The sequence below is a fragment of the Strigops habroptila genome, chromosome 11, assembly GCF_004027225.2.
Source record: "Strigops habroptila isolate Jane chromosome 11, bStrHab1.2.pri, whole genome shotgun sequence".
NCBI classification, from domain to species: Eukaryota; Metazoa; Chordata; class Aves; order Psittaciformes; family Psittacidae; genus Strigops; species Strigops habroptila.
Window position 1 is genome coordinate 20,008,461 of NC_046360.1, and position 23,704 is coordinate 20,032,164.

At 37.9% G+C, this 23,704-nt stretch overlaps 1 protein-coding gene across 11 annotated transcripts in view; it reads right to left on the bottom strand.

Annotated features, from left to right (window-relative positions):
- The window catches only part of IARS1 (isoleucyl-tRNA synthetase 1), a 114,232-nt gene that overhangs the window by 7,569 nt on the left and 82,959 nt on the right, over positions 1-23,704 (bottom strand). For 10 of the 11 annotated variants that reach the window (XM_030502278.1, XM_030502279.1, XM_030502280.1 and 7 more), the window contains 8 exons: positions 21,228-21,330; positions 20,938-21,021; positions 13,019-13,193; positions 12,152-12,255; positions 11,780-11,875; positions 9,543-9,719; positions 5,943-6,054; positions 4,831-4,956 (listed from right to left, as the gene is read on the bottom strand). In XM_030502278.1, the coding sequence (XP_030358138.1) occupies positions 4,831-4,956; positions 5,943-6,054; positions 9,543-9,719; positions 11,780-11,875; positions 12,152-12,255; positions 13,019-13,193; positions 20,938-21,021; positions 21,228-21,330 (977 nt within the window). The remainder of the gene's footprint in view (positions 1-4,830; positions 4,957-5,942; positions 6,055-9,542; positions 9,720-11,779; positions 11,876-12,151; positions 12,256-13,018; positions 13,194-20,937; positions 21,022-21,227; positions 21,331-23,704) is intronic. The other variant, XR_003993877.1, reaches the window with a different exon arrangement.

The following is a 23,704-nucleotide window of genomic DNA, read 5'->3' on the forward strand; positions in this document are numbered from 1 at the left end:
CATCTGTTATGGAAAGTAGCTCTCATGCACATAAATATACAATATGATCACTAAGGCAACAAAAATAGTTATAAAACTTAAAACAAGCAAGAAATTATTCATTAAGTCAACCACTTCTATCTCATTAAATTAAGACTGATAATCTCTGCCAGCACCCTGACTTCCCTAGCTGAAGCAACACGGAGTATGTGTTACTATGCAACATCAGGCTATTTCCCTCATCCAACTCCAGATAACAATACATGTGAAATCAGTGGCAGGTCAGCTCATGAATAATGCCCTCTGCAATAATATTTGTGTTTAATGTCAACAAGAGCTGACAATTCAGCAGATGAACCCAGCCACATGCATTTAGAAGAAGGTGGATGAGCAGACCCAAAACAGGACCTGTATCTCAAAGGATTTTAGAAGTAGCTCCAGCACCATGAGAGCACTCAGCTGACAAGCTAATGAGGTTTCTGTAACACAGATTAAATATGTAGGGCAGCATTCTGCACTGCATACGTGAGCCTGTCTGTCACAGAGGTAATGAGAGCCACAACATTAAAGATAGAGAAAAATACCACCACTCTGCTATAAAGAACAAAAAACAAATCCAGGAAGAAGTAGTAAATTTAACTTCTTGTAAGAACTGTGCATTGCCTGTACATGTAGAACAGGCACATCTGTCATCTCTTTCTAACAGGTTTTTGTCCCATGTCAGCCCTATTTGCATGTCACAAGAGCCCAGGCTTTACTAAGCTTATTTTCCATCAGTTCATCTGAACCAATTTCAAAGGGGCAGAAGTGGCATTCCTTGTTCCAGGGATGCTTCTGAACTTAAAAATGAAATAAAAAACCCGAAGAAAACCACAACACACACAAAAATACCCAAACCACCAACAAACCAACAACAATGAAAAAAACCCAACAAAACACCCAAACAAAAAACAACCCCCCCCCAAAAGGTGAAAAGTAATCACAGGCTACAAGCTCTCAAAATTTTGCCAACTGCCACAGAACATCAAAGCATGCACTGTGGAAGGCTTATGAGACTGCCCAAAGGAAGGATGAAAACCTCAGACTACATCTAAGATTCTAAAAGTCTATCTTTTAAAAATCAGCGTTTTTATGTATCTTTAAAGAAAAAGGCAAAACTTCTAAATTTCACTTGTCGAGAATGCCATTGCTGGCTACCCAAACACTTCCTTGGTAGATCTGAGGTGCAAGGCCCATCCTCAAGCAGAGGAGAGGCTTTGCTTTTGGTTTTACTTACAGAAAAGCAAGAAAATAACTAAATTAACAGCAGATTTTTCCTAATGTAACCCTAAAGCAGCACTGCTTGCCATTTACACACCGTTCATGGGTCACAGTAGGGCACAGCACCCTGAGCAGGCTGGAACAGAGCCAGCAACTCACTGCTCAAGGAACTTTGGGTCTGGCAATACCCAGCTGCTGGTATCTGTGCAGATGGATGCAGCACAACAGGGCAGTAGCTACAGTAATGGCCATCTGCATCACTAACAAACCTGGCATGTTGCGTTACAGGACCACTGACATTTTCACAATGAAGGGCTCCTGCACAGTGCTGCCAACAGAGTCAGTTTGTACAGCCCTCTAATAAGAGCAACAGCAAGAAGAAAGTGAATCGCTTTTTCATCTATAACAACACACTCAAAAACAAGCAGCTATTACAAGTGCTCATTAATATTAAAATGGCTTTTAAAGTCAGCTCTCCTCGCAGCTGAGATTTAAGTGGTAATGCTCTCCTAAGGTGCCTTACAGCCTCATGGCCTTCTAAAAATTGAAGATTAAAAGAAATCTTTTTGTACTTTTGTTCAGAAAACAGTGCTAAGAATAGAATAATAAAAAAGTAGCCAACTGTAAATCATAAAGATGAAACAAGACATGGACTAAGAAGTTTGTGGGGGGTTTTTGCCTTGCCTTCTATCTTCCCCTCCCACCCCCCTTTTTTTGTGCCCTACATGATTTATGGCTTCGTTTATTCCCTACAGATGAACAAACTGATTTATTTTCTTTTTTTTTTAAATAGGACTTCTTCACTGTCCTATCTCCATAAAAGCCAAGTGCAAGTCAAAAAATATTCTCAATAAGTTTAGAAACTTTTCAGCTTTTCAGCAATCTAGAGCAAAAAGAAAGTCCCACACAACTGTTTTTACCATCTGACTTGAGCCCAGCCCCCTTTCTTTAAATTATTAAAACTTTTTAATGTATAAAGAGACAAATTCTATACTCAGTTTGTGAAGGTCAGTACAAACCCCAGGGCCTTGCTCAGTGTTTGTGCAGTTACTCAAAATACATCGATACACTGTTGGGAAGGAAATGTTTATCCCATTATTTCAATGTTGCACTAACAAACAGGGACATATTTTAGCTTGCCTTAATACAAGAACTGCCATTATGCAACCTTAAGTAAATCTTCATTACAATTAGAAAACAAGATAATAAATTACTGCAAGTAAAGTGGACAGCCCTAAAAACCACAGGAAGGAAAATAAGGAGCCAGAAATATGGTTTTACTGGGTCACAATTTTATTACCACACATGGGAACAATTCAGCAACAATTTGTCCTTAGTGCGTGACCTTTCCTTCCAGTTCCTCCCAGATGCAGTGGTAGATACTAACCTCCTGCCTCCCCTAAGGAGACCCTGGAACCACCATCAGGTCTCACCTAACACTACCCGTGCAAAGGCTGGGCTGAGAAAGCAAAGGGATTGTGTCCAAACCAAACATCAGGAATTTCAGTTCTGTTCTCTAACATCTTGCAGAGCTATTTTCTTTGTACGTGCCTCCAACCTGACTCCCCAGGGAGCCATATCTTCTGCTGATCAATACTTAGGTGAGATCTCTGCCAAATTGAAAGAAAAGTGAATTTGATAATCTAATCTTTCCAAAGGAATTCCCACGTTGTTAATAAGCAGGCAGGGAAAGAAACAAAACGCTGCTCTGCGCAGACCACTTACAAAGAGTGAAAGTTTAAAATCAGCACACCAAGATAGCAAGTCCCAAAATGGTACATACAGAACAAAAGTGACATGCAAAGATATAAAGCCTTTGTTACTAGCCTTTGTTACAAGCAGAAAAGAACCTTGGAAGAAGAGAGAAGGTTCAGATTCTCTTTATCCCTTCTTTTAGGAATTTAGCATTAATACATTTATGCTGCATCCTTCTGTCCTGTTCAAGGCAGAAAAAATAAATGAGGAATCAAACTGCTTATAATCTTACTGAGATGAGTTTCCCAACCCTTCTTGGCCTTTGCAGGTCATCTCTTAATACCTGTGATGGCAATGAATTGTACTGGCACATACCACACTGTTATGAAGTATATCACTACTTTTTGGAAAAAGACTTCAAGAAAAACTATTTTCTCCTTTAAAACATAACTGAAACTCGAGGAAGATACTGAGGGATCCAAATTTCCTATAAATCACGTATAGCTGAAAGCAAAGCATAATCATTTTGTATGATAGAACTAGTCAGTTCAGGTGAGCACCACTTGGAAAGAGGTTTTATCACAGCAAGGTAACGGATTACTTCAGATATGAAAACCCCCAAAAACCAATACTTTCAGGAAAAGGCAAGCAAGAAAACCAAAGACAGTGATGGTAACACTAACAGTGACATCACAGGCACAAGTAATACTATTCCCCTACTGACATTGCAGGTAGACACAAGCTGGTGATCCTTCTCAGTCCCGTGGGCACCCCAAAGCAGCCCTTCATAACAGCAAATTAAAGCATTTTCCCCTTAGTTGTTGCTGCCATAATATTTCTATGAGAACCCACTAGCACAGTTTCTGTAGCTGTCCACTTACCATTTTTGAAGTATTTTATCATTTCTTTATGACTCATTTAGACTGAATATGAATGGTGTGGAAAGAGACAAAGTTTGAACTTCAGGATGTGCCTGTAGCAACACCAAGGCTATTCGAATGGTTTACTATTACTGTTGAAACATCTCTTAAGTTGTACCATGGCACGGCTGCTGTTAAGTGCTCTGATCTCTGCATCTCTTCACTGAAGTGTTTGGTTATTAGTGTAATCTTGTTCTGAGTGTGCTGATTTTTAAGTTGTAACTTGCTCTAATGTACTGAAATATTATACATAATGTAATAATAAAACAGCATCTTCATCTTGGGGAAGAGAATATCAGTCTGCTGCTAGGGTCATCCTATTCATGAGTTGCAACATCCTTCATAACGTTTTTCTTCTGTTTCAGCTATATGATCTTTGTAATGCACCAAACTGTGAGACAGCCTGTAAGTCTGTGCATAAGCCATAGAGGATGTTTTATATTCTCGTGCCCTAACAGAAGCCAACTTCAAACTGCAAAAATATTCCATAGATTTTTCTAAAAAAGAAGAAATGCAGAGATCCTCAGGTTTCTCTAGGGTGAAAAAAGCAACATTTTTTTCTTCTGCAGATAGCAGTTTGCATTCAATTTAAGTTCTCACTCTGCCTACTGAGGCATTAGGGAAAAAACCCAAAAAAGCACGCAAAACCTGATGGCAGCTTGCCACCAATATAAAGCATAGCCTGGACCTGGTGGAAACACTGTGAAAGAAATCAGATTTTGGCCTGATGAGAACTGCAGTGATCTAAGATAACAGGAAAGCCGAGCATCATTTAGCAGCAACTTCTGGAAACATTTTGATGTGACTATAAACACAGTCTCTTAAGCTAAGTACTATAAAATAGAATATTTCTTTACACATTTTCTAGTCAATTTTGTTTATATATAGAAAAATTATACAGTAAATAATTATACAGTAAATAACTCCTAGCTGATGCTAGAAAACCTTTCAATTTTCTTTGTCATACTCCATTTACCTGTTTTTCCATTAAAAACTGTCAGTTTTGAATTTTTAAGACCAAAAATGCAGGAGACAGCATCTACAAGCCCGGTGAAGTTCAAGGTATTATCTCCTTTTGGATTTTCCAGCAGCAACACACCATCTAAAACCAAAATTGAGAAATTAAAACACAGTTTGGAAGCAACATCCAAGTTTTAATGATTTTCTAATGACTTTTTTGAATTGCTTCCAGTGAGATTCTAAGCTAACTTAAAACTGGCAACACTGCACTTTTTTAGTAAGAAAGGGAAAGAGGAAAGAAAATAGGGAAATGGACTCAAGTGTACTTCAGATTTAGCGTGTGGAAGTTAGGTTTGGTTTTATTGACAAAGCAGTCAAATTCTTACGTTACTAAATTAAACTCTAGTATTATATTGATTAAAAACCAACAGACCACATGCCCTCTGAAACATTCACCAGCTTGGTTACATTCACTGTTATTCACAGTAAGCAGCTTTGTAGCCACAGTAAAGAAAACGCAACACAATTACTTTGATACATAAACTGTAAACACAGGTAGGAAAAAAAAGTCCTGAGAGTGCAGGTTTTTCTCCTTTTAATATATAACTCACCCTTGTAATACTTTTAATGATATCACTGCATTCATCTTTTCATTATCCAAGCCATAGTCATTGTATTCTCTAGTTTTAAGTATTCTTTTTAGCACTATACTTAATATCCAAGTTTCTCTAAAGCAGTATCTCTGCAGAAAGGCATCACCTATATTTGCAGTATTACATCAAGAATTAACAATGCTCGAGGTACATACTCTGGGCTTGGGTGACCGCACACACGCAGACATGGAGTGTGTATGCCCCCATATAGATATCCACATACAAACCCTTCTGCAGAATATAAATAATTCATGTGCACACGCAAGTATTTACTTCAGGTCCCCATGAGAAGACATCACGGCCAACAAGTGGTTTTGCTTTTAATGAACTTATTTTCAAGAATTATTTAAAGCTACCATTGGAAGGGAGTTTGCAGCACTTTTCAAACAAATTCACAGCTCCAACATTCATCACACTGTTTTCTAAACAACCTTTTACCACCACTGCTGGCAAATCAAACCTGGTACATTCCTACCTTGTTCTGTCCCATTAACACAAACTTTGAGGTTGACGTAGGCACAGGCTGGACCAACATCCTGACACAAACCACCTCTGACAAGTGTAATTTCTAGCTCTGATCCCTTCAGCTGAAGAAAGAGAAATATTATGATTATTTGAATATTGTTCTATTAAGCAAACACAAAATCTTTTCCTTAAACAACATTAAGATCTTGTTGTACTATACTAAACGTGACTTACAATAAAAGAGCAACTTTTACTATATTCTCCTTCAGAGACAGAGCACTTCAAATATGCATCTGTCTTTAATACATGTTAAGGGTATCACTGCCTGGAGAAGCTTTCACCTGCCTGCTATGGCTGCCGAGCACAACCAGGCGGAGCAGCTGCCTTGTACCAAGTCAGCCTTTGTGACTATCTCCCCCGTAGCTGTTAGTGAATCAACGACAGCTTGAAACACCCCATCAAGAAATGCAAAGTGTTTTTTCCTGCGCAAATGAGAGACGGGATGAAGAGACTTGAGAATCTGTAGCAATACCACAGAAAAAGGCTTATTCTCCAGAGGCCTTAAACCACAACTTTTTAAAACTATGTTTTTTTCTAAGCACAAGTCCTGAACTAAGTACAGGCAGGAATTACTCCTGCACCTACACCAATTTTCACAAGAACCACACTTTAAAAGATTTCTTATTTAAAATGGTTAATTAAACAAATATCCAGAAATCACTTATTTGAACAATTGGTACAAAGTGGCCATGTAAGCCTATTTTTCTGTAAACTCAGAGACAGTCTCTGGCAAGAGTTTACTGCCAAACTCTTTACTGAGTTACTATGATAAAGTAGGGAAAAGCACTGATGGAGCAGCAAATCTCATCTTGTGTTTATCCATTCTACTAGTAATTAAATATTCATTTTTCAAGTAGCTGCTGCTCTGTCACAGTATTTTCAAGCAACTACTGGTGTTTTTCTTGTTGTCTTTCACAACAAGTCTTGGGAGAGGAGTTTATAGTTAAAGCTTTGTATCAAAAATTGATCCAGGATAATTTCACAGCAGTAATAATCCTAAATGTAATCAAAATACTTGTAGAAAGGACAGACTGCATTTCATTTTTGTCTCAGAATTCACATATATTCAACATCACGCACATTTCTGTTACGTCTTTTAACAACTTCTAGAAATTTGGTGCAATGATCCTGTCACTTATGCACTCACATGTGGAGTTACACACTTTGTTCTTTTAATTTGCGTTTGCTTTTATACCTGAAAGCGTGTAATGGTCACTAAAGCATTTTCCATGTCAGTGCTACTTATCAGCCCCCACCAACAGAAGACAGCTGACGCACAACTCAACTTGAACTCACATCTCCACAGTCTTAATGCCTGAAGCCGCTAGTACAAAATGCCACACAGTTACGACTAAAGACCACAGCCACGTCTGATGTACCAAACTACAGATTCATTGCCCACAGCTGCAGCTATTCTCAACTCTCTACAAAAGGCCAAACTTGAAAGGATTTCTGTCAAAGGGTTTTTTCATTTCAGGTATGTTTATTCAGTGCTCTCAATGCAACAAGCTAGCTGCAGCAGAACAGGGAGTACAGAGTCAAACATCTGCCCTGAGCAGTCCCAGGAGGCAAGACTTCCAAGGAAGACTTCACAGTTGCTCTAAGCTCTGTCATCTGCTTCCCTCTACAACCTCTATTTGAAAGTTGAAGTACATGACCAACAGTTCAGAGGCACACTAAGTCTGTATGCACAGTAACCAGCTAAATGTGCAGCAGCCAGAGCATGTGGCAAAGACACAGCTTGATTCTGTAGGGAGGTACTTTGTAGTGACTGAGATTCCTTAAAGTAAAATAATAACAAATAACTCTGCATTTACTTTTTCTTTGCCTCAATTACCACACATACACTGTATAGCTCTGGTACTCAGAACTTGCAGTAACTCCCTGCTAATGGTTTTGTGTGAAACCCCCCTCAAGCCTAAGATTTCAAGCTGACAGGTAGGCGCTCTCAGCTGTAGGACCACTGCAAGATGATGACATTTTTATCAACTTGGTCATCAATTGCAATAGCCACACAGAACTATCTGTCATATACAGTGATACCTCAGTCTCAGTTAAATTTTTTTAGGTCTTCTCAGTCTGAAACGTGACAAACATGCGAACACAAAGCCTGACCCACAAACCTCCTACCTCCAGTTCACACCAGCTCATTACTCCCAAAAATGACTGCTGTTTTTTGCTGTCATGCCTTCAACAGCTATCAATTATATCCATAAAACCTTCTGTAAGGGCAAGAATTCATCTTTATGTAAACAGCATTATTTAAAATCAATCCAATAGACTCATCTTTCAGCTTTCCACAATGTTTTTCTTCACTAGAATCTGTTCAATTATGATTCAGAAAACACAAAAACAGCAGTGGGGGGAAAACATACTTGCACAGGCATATAAGCTTTCAGAGAAAGACAAAGACACAGCAGCCAACGTTACAGCTCATGCACTAGGCAATTTCAGAGGCAGGCAATCAGACAAGTGTTTCCCAGAACTACACATTTTTTTCCAGCTGCTTTTACATCATGATTTAGATTTGATGTTGACTTTAACATCAAACTGTCCACCAATCAAATAAATTCTTAGAAGAAATAGCAAAATATTGTCACTGATTTCTCAACCACAATACTCTCCACTTTTATGTAGTGTTTTTCCATACGTTTGTCACTAGATTAAATGAATAAGCTTTGAAATTCCATAATAAATGAATGGCTTTGAGAAAGGCTAAACAGAGCTTTGTTTCCAATCTGTGCAACTTCAGAAGTGTAATTAATTAAGTGTAAAACATTTCCTTTACACATACTGTTATTAAGATGGATAAAATATGTGCTTTCCTTTCAGCTATTCTCAGACCCCCAAGCCATTCTGTAAATCCAGTTTTTAAGCCTGATATATCGTCTTGTCTTCTCAGTCTAGCATGGATTGAATAATACTTCATTGGCAATTCTGCTAGGAATGCCTTTTGAATACAGTAAGTTTGAATAAAGCCATGGCAAAAGCATTCTCAAAACATGTAAGAAGAAACAATCAAAGAAAACAAAGGAAATGGTTCAAATCTGCTGCTGAAAGAACAAGCAATCTGCAGAACTGCACTGTTACCAAAGACTGAACTTCAGCGCCACATGGGAGAAAAACCAAGCATCCTCAAACATTAATAAGTGAAGCTGGTCTTAAGCCAAAAGGGGAAATTTAGCCTCCAAGGAGAACATTTCTAATACAAAAGCCTATTAACTTAAAGAGATCAGAGCAGAAATATTTTTGCTGTGTAAACAATGCACTAATCCAAATACAAATTACAATGTGCATTAAGCTTACACAAACAACTACCTAAGACAGTTAATTTGGTATTCAAGCAGCTTCATTTTCAAACACACTACACATAGAGAACCCAACTCTTCTTTGTTAAACCAAAAAGACTAATATGGAGATTTAGATGTATGAAAATACCCATTATACCCCACAAATAAATACTGTCATTCACTTTTTCTGTAATTGAAGCACTTTGTTCAGTTAAAAGCAGATAAAATGAACTATGCAGTCAAGTCTTTTTCCTTCTTACTTGGGTTGTTTCCTGGATAAGAACTTCTTTTGAGGTAGGCACCGGGTAAGGCTTCAGGGCAGCCTTTATTGTTGCAAAAATGAAATCTGTATGTTCCTTAATAACAGTATCCAGGTAGTCACCTTCTGGATGTGCCCTGTAGTACACTGTAATCTCATCTGTAGGAACCAGATTTCGCTGTAGGATATACCAAATATATTATCAATGACAGGAAGATGACTTTAACATACACAAACCAAAAGAATACTTGTTAACCTAAAGAAAACAAAGTATCTTAGACATTTACCAGACATTTGTTAGAAGTTTCTACAAAAGATTTAGAATAACACAATTCAGAAGGGCAAAGAGGCTTGAAACATGGTCATTTTTTTCCTCAGAAGATAATGGCCAAATAGTGTACCTTACGCAAAAAGTTTCACTTCCAAATTCATTTACCAGCTTGCCCCCTTGGTGAGCTGAAAACCTACCAAATTTATTAAAAAGCTTTTCTTGATGCATGAGGATTTTACCAGCATTTACACACCCTGTCTGCCTGGAATTAAAACTTCTGGCTCTTTACTGAAGAATTGCTTAACCAGTGACATTTTCTTAACACCCAGCAGTCTCAAAGACATTCTGGTATTGTTTTGGAAAGTGGTGACCAGACTTTTAAGTTTTCACACTAGTTCTGTCACAGCTCATACAGTAACATATACTTCACAAAAAGAGCAATTCATGTCAATGATATGCTTACTAAAGTTTAATTAGAGCAACATGCTGCTTCAGTAAGAAAATCGTTTCAAGGGAAAAACAGCAGCACCAAGGAAACTTGATTTCCCAAATCTGCTAAAAATAATGACTGCCCTAATGTGAGTAATAGTTACTGTCGATCTGGAATATGTGGTTTTCACTACACATACACTTTTGTAACAGGAGTAGGAATGAAAGAATGACAATATATGCACATTGGTATCATGTTAACTATTAAGCAAGATTAAGTATTTTGATATTGATTTAAGTGAGAATAAATTACAGCTTTATGTCATTATGGAAGTAAATTTAAATCATCCAGTAACTTAGGAAACAGTTTTCTTCTCATGGCCACATTCCTTCCTGTTTTTATTTTATACAAAAATAAATCTGCAGAGGTTTTTTATTATATAAACATACACACATATATAAAACCAAACTATTCTGGTACTAATATGTCATTTTTCAGTCTTATACTGAAGATGCATGCTGTCTTAACTCTACAGATATCTTGCCCCATGAAAATTCTCCCTACACATCATTTAGAGCTCTTGCAAGATTTCTTCAAGGCAAAATCTGAAAGAGATAGAAATTCTACCGCATTGCCACCAAGTTAATCATGTAGGAAAACCCTGCAAGTGCCATAGAACAACACGTTCCATGTTTGTAACATGTGCATGAGGGAACAAGAGATTGATTTGTGTTTGTGGTTTTTTTGGTTGGCTGGTTGCCTTTTTGTTTGTTTGTTTGGCTTTAACTTGCAGGTTCTGAAGCCTTTAGAACAATTTGTACTGATTTAAATATTACTTAATGTTCTCTCCAAATTAAAGGCTTTTCAGACTTGACATCACCTCCACAGTGACCATGCTTTCTTGGCACAAAATGGAGATGGCAAGCACGGCTTTTGCTGGATTAGTATTGTAGAGAGAAGGAAGTTACATTGGTTCAAAGTGCTTTCCGCCAAGGTCAGACAGCATCATTTGTATGTATGATGAGAACAATTTAGAGCAGAATCATTCATGTATGTATACAAACTGGTGCCAGAAATGCCTCCTGCAATTTGCTAAGACACGAGTTTGTTTCTTTGGACAGTCCTAGGCTCAGACATCTCAGCTCTCCCTAGCCTGGCTGACATAACACATAGGAATCACGCCGGAAAACAACCTAACTCCTGTCAGGAAGCAGGCAGGCCCCAGAGCAGCTTAACTGGAACTGAACCTCTGCTATGTGGCTGATGATAGAAAATAAGAGGGGCTCAGTAACATACATGAATTAGTTAATTCACTATTAATGATGTATAACAAGCTCATTGATCAACTGTAGCTACTTAATATGTGAATTCGAAATCAAAACAGTTATTTGTAATCATTTATGTTAGTCAGAAAGTTCTATATGGGGAGTAAATAATACAGGACTTTATGTTTATTCAAGAAGATCAGCTTCTCCTGTATACTGCCCGAAGATTGCTTAAAAGTAAAATGTCTTGTTCCAAAGCATTGCTTCCTCACCTTTTTGCGAAGCTTCTGGATGCGATTAATCACTTCCCGTGCAACTCCTTCATCCACCATGGACTGGTCTGGGGTAACATCTAGCAGAACTAAAACCTGAGGTAACACACAGAAGACAGTTGAATAGGTGACAAACTTGAAACAAGCTGGTGTGACTTGCTCAGAAGCTCAGGTCCACTTTTATAAAGCTCCTCACTCACAAAATATCATCTTGAAAAGTACTTGTGACATCTCCAAAATTCAGAAGATAGGCTCCTGGAGTTTGTTGAACTATCTGAGCAAACAGAACACCCCAGCTTTCACCTCACCATTTTCATATTACTTTGAGAAACACTTCCCTTAATCAAAAAGAAGAAAAAACCAGTACAATACCTGAGCATCAGAATGTGCCTCAAACTGTGCAGATCCTCCTGCAACCTGATACATGAGACGAAGATCTTCCCCGTGGAGTTCATGTCCTTCTACAACAATGGTGCCTGCAGAATTGGCAGGTGAAGAGCATCTCTTATAATCAGAGCAAAAAGGTTCTTTTAAATGCAAAAAGCTTTAAACACATATCAGACTTCAAAAACGTGCAAAGCAGTATATTTGTAATACAGCGGACAGCAGTTAAGCACTAGTAAGAAACACTGAACTATCCCACAGTCAGATTTTTCATACAAGCAGAGCTCACTCAAATGCAGATGCTTCAGCAACTGTGGATCATCTACATGAAACAGAATAAAACTTAAAAATAACCTGTATACTCAACTAATGAGAATTCACATTCAGCTGTTAACTAAAGGGATATAGCTGGAAAATTCACACTCACTTGTAAACCTCGAATTGAAGCAATGCTTTTAGAATAAAAACTATTGCATGTATACTCAGTTCAAGTATGATTCAGTCTTACAGAACAGCTTAGTCTCCACTTCATCTTCGTCTTACAATAACACTTAAACAGGAGAAGAGTGTAAGATTAGCGTACATGGCTACTGATCATCTATTGTCAGTGAAATAATAAAACCAACTTTTCTCCTAGTCTCATGAACATAAAATGTCATAGGGTAACAACAGGGAAGTAGGCCTACCATCTCTCTAAGCCCAGAGAAGGGTACTTTTGCAGTTGTTCCTGAAAATGCTCAATTAACATACAAAACTCAGAAGCAATTGTTTGGGTTTTTTTCTGATGAGCCAAAGAATTTTCGATTCTTTTTTTGTCAACATTGCCATCGTTTAGTGGTTTGTACCACTACATACCTGCCTCCTGGAATTCCTCCAGCTGCTCGCTCTTCAGCTCTTTGATTGCAGCCATGACAAGCTTAAATGCACCTTTCAAGCGCTTCCCAAGCACCATGTGATCTGGTTCTGCTCTGAGCCGGACTCCGTATTTCTCTTTATTAGTAGATAGTGTCACTTGACGTACATTAAGTTCCTATATAAATACACCAAGAGAAAAAAAAATGTTAAAGAACAGCCATCTCCAACAGCTGTGGAAAAGGCACAAAACCATGGCCACAGCACTAGGGAAGTCATAAGTCTCAAGCTGCAAGTCTTCTACATGGTTGTCTCTGTGAACTAAATAACTTGCTAACACTGCAAGAGCAAATAAACCCATCCGATACTGAAACTGGCCTTCAGCAGAAGACCCCATCCTTCTCCTCAGCCTTTAGGGAGACATTTCTCTGTTATTAGTAGACACCAGTCAGTTCTCCACTCAAATCAGACCCCTATTCAACAGCTCAACAGCCTCTTTTATCTTACCATTACAACTGTCTGAGGAGATAAAACTATTACCTTTTTGTACAAAGGCATTAGAGAATGGCCTGGCAAAATTCAGGAAGAAAAATTCTGCTGAAATAGTCTGAAAGGACTATGTGTTTAGCCAGAAAACTATAACCAAAGTTTTATGGTTTAGGTTGTACAAATGCTGCTGCCTTATTTTATCTCTCTTCTTATTGGTTTATTTTGGGTCCTTACTATATGAGAAACCACCTTGCCAAGAAGGACTTCTTTCCTCTCCGTTAACTTTAGGAGGAGTCCCAGACTAAGCATGTTATTTTGCCACTACAGAGTGTGCCCACGTTTATAAGTAAAAGAAAGACTAAGGCTAGAACTCTGGAGAGAAGAACGCTAAAGGGGAATATGATTTAGGTTTAAGAAACTATGAAAGAGCTAGGTAAGGAATGTGAAACTGTTATTCACCAAATCCCCAAACAACCCCTCAAGTAAAGGAGCATGCAGTGGAAATAGTAGGAGATTAGTTTGCAAGAGATATATAAGTAGTTAACCTTCAGTACTTAATGGCACAAGAGGAGGTAAGCAGGAGACTACCCCCAAGTTCAAAAAGGAAATAAGCTCCTAACACCAGGCACATGAAAAGACATTAAAAGGAACAGACAGGCACACGCCCTTGTGTATCTTAAATACAATAGCTGCAGATGGTGACTATGACAGGAGTCTACCCAAGTGGCCAGATGCTTGTGCTTTCTCTAAACGGACTCTATCGTTGCAGGAGACAGCATGATGTGCTAGATGAACCATGAGTCCAAACCACCAAGTCACTTCTTATGTTCCTAATTACAATTATATTGCTCATCACATAAGCACATTAAAAACCACCATTAAAAAAAAAAAAATAAAATCCCACAAACCTTACTGCACACCCAGACCATCATACAATGCCAAATTTGAAAATACGCAGCACACCTCTCCGCTCCACACTGAATTCTGTCCAATGAACAAATGCATTACACACATTATTAATAACACCAAGAAATAATGTCTTGGTATACCTCCTGTAAGCAAGAGCACTGCATCCCAGTGTTACTTTGTGGCTCCAAGAGAGTCTTGTTTTGCCCGGTTTTGTAAAGCCAAGTAAGAAACACAAAGACGGCAGCACCTGATGATTTAATTTCCAGTGTCACACAGCCTCACTCTCTATTCTTAGTGTGAGGTACCAAGGAGAGATCTTGGAAGTTTTAATTGCCAACATGCAACTCTTCACAGGTGCAAACCTGCACATATCTGGAGCACATTCACTATAATTCAGCAGGTTTTGTCTGTCAGGGTGCCCAATACTTGAAGCATTTTGTGTTTAGATCTCCACCAGAAGGTTGTCAGAGTTCACATCAATGTGATACAGAATCACCAAGTGCATCTGGCAAGCAAGCTTCTCCAAGTCATTTAGGAAGCAGAAGCAAATGATAGCATTAGCATGACAGGGCTAGCAAGTAGCCAAGCACATAGACAGAGAAGTAATGCTTAAACACAGCCTCTGAGCTACAGTCTAATTCGCTAGGAAGTCCTACTGACATAAGAGGAGCCAAGAATACAACTGAATCTAATTTTATTTAATGTATCTTTTAGGAAATCTAATGAAATTCTGTACATCAGAAATCCGGTTTTAATGGGGTGCTGTTGGAAATGAGCCCACAAGTAGCAAATGGTGACCTTATGTGGAAAAAGAAATAATAATCCAAAACCCAGCACAAATTGGAAGATGACTTTGGGCCTGATTGGATAAATTACATACAAGCCAACTCCACCAGGAAAAGTTTTCTGTACTAATTAGATTAGGAAACCATTTTTCTGAATACATTACTAATTAAAAAACCAGAATGATGCTTCAAAAACAAAGGCAAGTCTGTATCTTAGGTCCATTTATATCTGCTTCAATATAGTGCTTCGACTTAAAATAGTTTTGAATTTTATCTTCCTAATAAATCAAAATTAGCTCCTTAACACGTCCTTCAAGCCTCATACACACAGACTGAGGCAACCAGTCCTTCCCATCGCCAGTCAGAAGACCTGTATATATGGAGGCATTTCTACGTACAAGGGCCTTTTCCCAGTGTCGTGTGCCAGACACAATCATATCGACCAGGAACCCAACTACAGCCAGTTCTCAGAACAAAGAGAAATGCCAGTGCTGTGCTTCAGCTGGTCTGGGCTCTCTAAGCCAAAATCCTAAAGAAGAAAATAAATACTGGTTTTGTAATACTGTAAGAAACAAAACACTGAAGGACCACACACTGCCACAGTTTGTGCGCTGTTAATTCAGCCCACTTGTGGACTCAGTCTACCACGCTACTGTAACATCACTAATGTGATGAAATCCTGGTAGACCTTGGATATGATGAAAAGTCAATTTTCTCTGATTTTTTTATAGCCATACATAGGGGTGGGGCTTGGAGGGTATAAAAAGGTTGGATGCAAACCTGAGTCCAATTGTACATAAAGTAAAACTTGTTCAGATAAAACCTTTCACTGGAAGAAGTTAGGAAGAGAAGTCCTGAACTAGGCTTGTAAAAGGCCTCAAATACTAATGAATAAAATGCCACTGCGCTCAGTTGCTAAAAGCCTTCCAGATTTATTTCATTTGGCTGTTTTTGCATGAAAACTCTATACTCTGGATAGTTCTATTATTAAAATCGCCTTATTTAAATGATTTGATATGTGCTGCTGATGAAAGAGTCAGACTGCAGATCAAAGACTACAGCTGCTTCTGAAAAAGTTATGAATGAAATTTTCCAAGAATTGATAAGTACATTTTTCAAATTCTTTTGTCAGCAACTGCGTGAAATTAAATGCTGTAAATTTTTCTTACAGATTACCTCTGGCAGCTGTAAATTTACCAGAAACACACTTCTGGCAATAACTAAAGGTTCTAAAGCTCTGACTATGTAGGAGGTTGATGAACAAAGCTGCTAACACAGCCCAAGTAATACTACCCGGTCTACCTGCATTCATTGATCTCTTTAGCTCTGAACCACCCAAGTAACCAACTAGATTGATTGGTGTGCAATACAATAAAACATACACTAAGCTCCAGTATCAGCTTGTTGAATTTTAAGATACATAATAAAAATAGGACTATAGACAGTATTTTTTATTTGTACTTCCATAAAGGTATTGCAGTTTGTTGTAACTCATCTCCCCATAAGTCAGCAATACCTTAACTTTGTTTGCAGTAGCAGATTAATACAAATTAAAACACACTTTTGTACAATCAAATTATGTAATAATTTATCAAATATTTAGGTTCCTTTGTTACTTTTTACTAGCAGTAGAAGCTGACAGCAAATTTTGTCAGCTATTTTTCTGGGAGTAATTTGAGTAAGCAAACCTCATCTCCCTTCAAATTGGATTCTGTAAAATCCATAGATGTAGTTTTCAGATCAAGAAAATGTGGTAGACACTAACCTAAATTTCACAGCGATCTGCTACTGAAAAGATCCAGGTGTTAAAATGATTAATAACAATAGTAATTCTGAAGTGAAGCATCATAACTGCCAATTCTAAGAGAAATAATCCATACACTAACATGACAGAAAAGCCTTACAATCCCACGGCAAATCAATTCAGATTTAATTAAAATTCCTTTAGTGCGCAATTCTGAAGAATTTAAGTCCCCCAGTAACTAAAAGCAAGAAGCACACACCACTGATGTAGAAGTCCTGTGCACTGAGCCATGATTCCCTTAACCAATGCTCTTAAGTCACCCCCAGCAGAATTTTTAGAAGCTTTCTTCAGCTGTGTGTTTAGGCTTGGGGAAAGATGGTATTGCTGGAGTAATACGTAATTAGAAGTTTAAGAGGTTCTCTGCTGCTTCAGTCACCTCTTGAATTCTTTGACTGACACAGCTGCTCTCACCAAGACAAGCAAGGTGAGTCGATCTTGCTTGGCTACAAGCAGACTTCAGTTCTCTTTGTCAAGGCGAAGCAGCTGATCTTGCTTGGCAATTCATTTTAAGCATGTGCCTAGATCTTCTGTCACAGAATCCCCTGAAAACACCTCTTTGAAAGGAAGGAGGAATCCTTAACTTACCAAGGACAGGCATACTATAAGGGCCGTGCCATTTCTAGACAAGGGAAAAAAGCTTTAGACAATGTACTGCCAGTGGTTATTATGATAGAGAAAGAACTTATCTCTTACTTATCTTTGAAGACCTGTTTCACTGGCTTTAAAGAATCCAAAATGTTACAAACACAAGAAAAGAAAAGGAAAAGAAAAGGAAAAGAAAAGGAAAAGAAAAGGAAAAGAAAAGGAAAAGAAAAGGAAAAGAAAAGGAAAAGAAAAGGAAAAGAAAAGGAAAAGAAAAGGAAAAGAAAAGGAAAAGAAAAGGAAAGAAAGGAAAAGAAAAGGAAAAGAAAAGGAAAAGAAAAGGAAAAGAAAAGGAAAAGAAAAGGAAAAGAAAAGGAAAAGAAAAGGAAAAGGAAAAGGAAAAGAAAAGGAAAAGGAAAAGAAAGGAAAAGAAAAGGAAAAGGAAAGCAAAAGGAAAGCAAAAGAAAAGCAAAGGAAAAGAAAAGGAAAAGAAAAGGAAAAGAAAAGGAAAAGAAAAGGAAAAGAAAAGGAAAAGAAAAAGAAAAATCTATTAAATGGAAAAGATCATAACCTTATGCTTCATGTAGTACCAGGATGTCTTGTACAGCCACTGGAACTGACTCTATCATGAACATATATATAAACTGACCTGGAAAGTGGCAGATTCTGACAAACAAAAGATGATGGAAAGGTCAAATGTCAGTTATTAGTAGAGATACATTTTATTGAATAAATCAGAGACCATTAAACAGAAAAACAAACTAAAGATATATTGCTGAACCCACCAGTCCTATATTATATCATCTCTTAAGAAGTACAGAGGTCCTAAAGTGATACACCATGGAAAGAATTTCCTGAAGACAGAAACCAGACAAGTTCCTCTGCAGTGTCAGATTCAGAGTTTCAACACTATGGATGGAGCTGAAGGAAAGGAACCACTCTGAACTGCAAAGAATTCCTGCATTTCCCACCCAATTACTGTATTTGGACATATACAAGCTATACACTAATATGGCAGTATCTGGGAAGTATGCTGGAGGTAAAATAGGACCAAGAATTAAGTTGTAACAGTAATCTCTGAGTGAGCTACAAGCAGTTAAAGTACAGGAAGAGGCAGACTTCAGAGAAAAATGAAAAGTACACTCTACAGGTCACCTCTCCAGATGTGTTATCACAGGTGGGAAGGGAAGGAGGGCTTTCACGAACAGCTCAGATTGCTGTTCAATTGCTACACTGCTGTTCAAAATCTTTTTTCCTTCTAGTTTTGAAACAATCTCTGTTTAAATGAGCCAAACGTAGATTTGAGAGGGCAAGACATGAGAAGGCTAAGCTGGTATTTCACAGGCATTCAGAAACTGTATTAAGATTTCTACATGAAATCTCTTGTAACAGTTAAGGAAGTTGGTATTTTGGGGGAATTGTTAGTTTTTGTATTGTGCTGCAGTTAACTTTGCTATCAAGGACCTTGCATTGAGGCTAGTATCCCTTCCTCAGAAACTTTCTTATCAGGTCTTGAATGGAGAAGATCATCCGAACTACTACAGCAAACAAAACAAAACTGTGTTTTGTTTTGCAAGACCACTCCTTCAGTTCTCATCCGAGTTAAAAAAGCTGGTGTATATTCTGCCTCATTGAATTAAGAGCCACACACAAATACAACAAGATTGCATATGGGAAGGATTCATGTGAAAATCCAGACAGATTAATACCCAGAAATTATTGTCATGAAATAATCCCCAATTTATATTCAGTCTAATGCATGTAGTCTGCCCAACATCAACACCAAATCAGTCCCTTTAGAATTCTGCTTTCCTAGCAAAGAGCTCCTATTCAAAATGCAATTCCTTCCTCCCCAAAACAAATACAGTTACAAACATGAAGTCATGGCTTATGTCCCCAAGGAACACAATGGAACAACTGAGTGAAAATTGATCATCAATCCCAACAAGAGATGGCTGCAGCAAGAGGAAATTCAGTCTGTTCAGAAAGAACAGCATTGCTTAACCAGTCTTCCTTCTTCCCTCACTGCCTTTCAGAGTGGTTCTGAAAAGCTTCTCGTCTTACAATGGAGATGACATTACCTCTAACCCCGTGTTCAGCAAAGCAATTATAAAACCCCTAGGCTGCTAACACTGAGAAATGACACACAGCATATCTCATAACATCAAAGGCATGATCATGACAAACCCACGTAGTAAGAACCACTGGTTTGCAAGATGTTTTGAAGGTCCCAACACCTAGAAAAGAGGCAACTGGCATAGTAACTTCCCTCTGCCCTCCCTTTTCTTTTAGAATAAAAACACCATGGCTCATCAATATTCATCAGTGTAGCTGAAACACTTCCTTCTCACTATTCCCTCTTATTGTTTGATTTCTCTTGTACATCATATAGGTGAAAGATGTATATAAAGTCTATTTGTAATGAAATTTAATTGAACATAAGGACTAGAAAAAAAAAGCCCACTCTACTGTCTTTTAAGCAAAAGTAACAGGCTTCATGCCTTCACTACAGCTTCTGAAATGCAGTACTGAAGCTTAAAATATTTATTTATAGTATAAGCATATATAGTATAAGCATATAGTATAAGCATATAAATGAAGTTTATTTATGAACAAACTCCTCTTTCATTTCACTTCTTGAAATACTATGGATTTTTACATGACTGACTAAACGCAGAAAGTGCAGTCAATTTTGGCAAGTTAAGCTCCAAAATCCAAGATGGGTTACTTCTTTTTTGAATGATGGGGCTTTTATCGAAAGATTTAAAAGTAGGGCAGGCTGCATTTCTCTAATGGACACACATTACAGGAGTACTGCAGTGGCATACAAGAGCAGATGAGTGTAAGAAATTGGATAGACTAACACTTATTTGACATTTTATTTCCTAAACAACATCCTGCAACAACCTTGACTGGTCCCCTCGTCTCCCTTATGTGGAACTCCTTATCTCCATCAATCCTTCCACTGTCAAACTGGTTAAAATGCCCTGAAGGAGATCACAAATTTTGCAATCCATCTCTTGGACAACATGCAGTTGACACTATTGTCTTATTTTCATTCAGAAACTGGTTTTTTCCTTTCTCTGATCAAGAACATTTCTAATAGCCTCTTAGTCCCATGTGGTCAGTTTGAGGAATTTAGTATCTCTCAATACTACAACTGACAAAGGATCATAACCCATTTACCTTCATTTCTGTGCACAGTACCCAGTGCCATCCTCTTTCATTACAACTCTCTAATTAATTTTACCTAGTGACTTATTAATAACACCAACAGGGAAGGTTTGAGGTTGGTTTGTTTAGGTAACCAATAAACACAATCCAGCTAAGCATCACATTCCTGATGTTCTTACCTCAAGTACGTACTTCTCTAAAGATCTGATGCTTTCCAGAGCCTCTGGATCTTGATGGATAACAACTACTTCTTTCAAAGGATACTGGGGAGAAGGAAAACAAACAAACTTTTGTCCTTTCAACTAAAAATGAAGAACTTCAGAAATTATTTATTATTTGAAATTTTTTTATTGTTGAACTCTGTTTGCTATTCCAAACTTAATTATGCAATTTTCTCAGGCTTATCCCAAAGTTACAAAGCTATTGCACATTCCCAATGTATTGGTAAGAGATGTTAAAGAGCTCTAACCTTTACTGGAATGGTCTTTCTGTCCCTGATTACTCGTCCAAGCTCAATAACAGACTGCAAACAAGAAACGGCACTTTCAATTTTTTTGTCGATGAGATCCTCCCTAGATCAAAAAGGAAATATTATATTGCTTCATTTCATTCTGTTTGCACAGATTGAAAACATTTTACCCCCTTTTCTGAAATTTTCTACAAGAGACACAATTATGCCCTGATGGAGCAATCTGAAAAATGAACAAACAGGTTTTTCTTCTCTTTGTGAAGAAGATGAGGAAATAATGCGCTGAAAACAAAAACCAGAGTTATTTTTAAATCATCTTTTGTTAACATCTCTCACAAGATGGAGATGATGGACTGAGTCATATTACCTATTCTATTAATAGCCAATGAAAAGTAAGATTTACATTAATAATATTCTAAGAAGATACAAGAAGATACTTTAAATAGGATACTTATAATGACAATGAAATAACTATTAAACAACCAACTCACTGGATCTCAATTTATAAACTCTTCCAGGAATTCTAGATGTTTTAGCTTGAATTTTTAGACAGCTTTGCCATCTTTCCTGGCTTCACCATTTTGACAGCCTTCCAATTTGAGGCAAGGCAGGGTTGCGGAGGGGGGTGTGTGTGTGTGCCTTTTTGGGGGTGGAGGGATGAGTTGTATGGAGGTTTTTTTTGAGTAAGCCAACATTCAGGTCTTGTTTCCAATATACTAGCAGGCAACAGTTCCAAAAATGGTGTTTTCTTGATTTCTTGAGCAGCTGCATAAATTGAGCAGCTCCTTTAAAACCACACAAGTGTCGTCTCAAGACCAGAGGTACAGGTTCAAAAGACAATTTAGAGTAAAATGAACCAAGTTGTTTGCTGTAAGTAGCAAAAGCACTGGAATGAAAACCATGTATCCAACAAGAACTGTCTAGAAAAGCAGGATTGGCAAAGCAAAACTTACAACTAAAACATCTCTGTGTTCTGCATTAGGGCTTTGATTAAGATGTTACTACTTATTTTGAAGCTTTTCTTCCAAAAGCCAGTCTTTCAGCACGGTCCTCCAAAAACTTGAAATCATGTAAACTGTGAGATATAAGATTTTGCTCCCAGAAAGATTAATATAGTATAGTGTGGCAGTATTTCAATATTACTTGCCATTACTTAACACCATTGTGGAGCCACAAAATGAGAATGATCTTCACAGACCGCATGCATAGCCACAAAATTTAATGCAACCAATAACTGATTGATACTAATAACTCAGTGGGATTTGTAACACAAGTATTGAGTCAAGTTCAGCTGTGAAAGTGGTCAAGTCCCTTAGCTTTATCTGCACATACCCATCATATCGTTAGAGTAGCATTTTACGTAACTGCATCAAAAAAATGTCTATTAACTGACAATGTTGTCCCTATGCAATTATCAGAAAAATATTCGAACAACAATGCAATGCTGTGTTTAGCAACTCAAGATGAAACTCTCAAACTTCAACAATAACTGAGTTCTGAAAACATATCTTTTTATCTGACAGCATACCTTTTTATCTGACAAACGGCACAACTGATACATAGGGGATCCAGTAAATTACACAAACTAGTAGAAGACAAAAATCCAAAGTACAAGACAAAGAGGAAAGCTGCTCAAATACATCTTACGTTTACATGATGCAGCAGCAAGTCAGTTAGCACTACGACGAATAAAAAGTGACTAAGCCACTTTAAAATGCTCATGCTAAGCCCATGCATTAACTGAGCTCCTGCAAATAGCTCACTACTCCTACATCACTCTATTCTACAGGAGCTCAGAACCATTTCTGATAGCTTACTGATGAGTTTTGCATTCTTTGATTACATATTCTTTACAGCACTTTCCCAGGGAACAGAAAATCAGCACCGTCATTATGTCAGTCTCAAACTCCCTGTTGCAATAACTGTCACTATTAAAGCTATCAGAAAGCGCCTTCCTCAAAGGATATAGTACCCATAAAAGAAACTCCATTACTAGGAGGTTTACATTTTTGAGCAGGCATGTAAAGTATCAAGGTCGGCTCCCTTGCCCTTAAGGGTTTTCAAACTGAGCTGTAATGCAAAAGAAAACTTTGCTTCTCTTCCATTCAGTGACCAACACTAGACTGCAATGCAGGCCCTAACTTAATCCACTTAATGTAGCATCAAGGCACTAATGAGCGACTGATTACTGTAATACCAGCATCTCTCTCACTCTCTCTTTAATATTAAAAATCAAATTAAAAACCCAAAACAAAACAAAACCCTACCAACAAAAACCCCTGTCCAAACCAACTCCAGTTGCCAAGTTCTACCTGGGTTGACTTGATACGATGGATAACCCAGAGCATACATCCAGTACAACCACCATGGATCCAAACCCTTTTGAGACACCCTGGCACTTACAAAATAAACCTCACCCATCAGCATCCAAAGAAACGATCCGTCTGGAAAGCACTCTCTCATATGATGTATCCTCT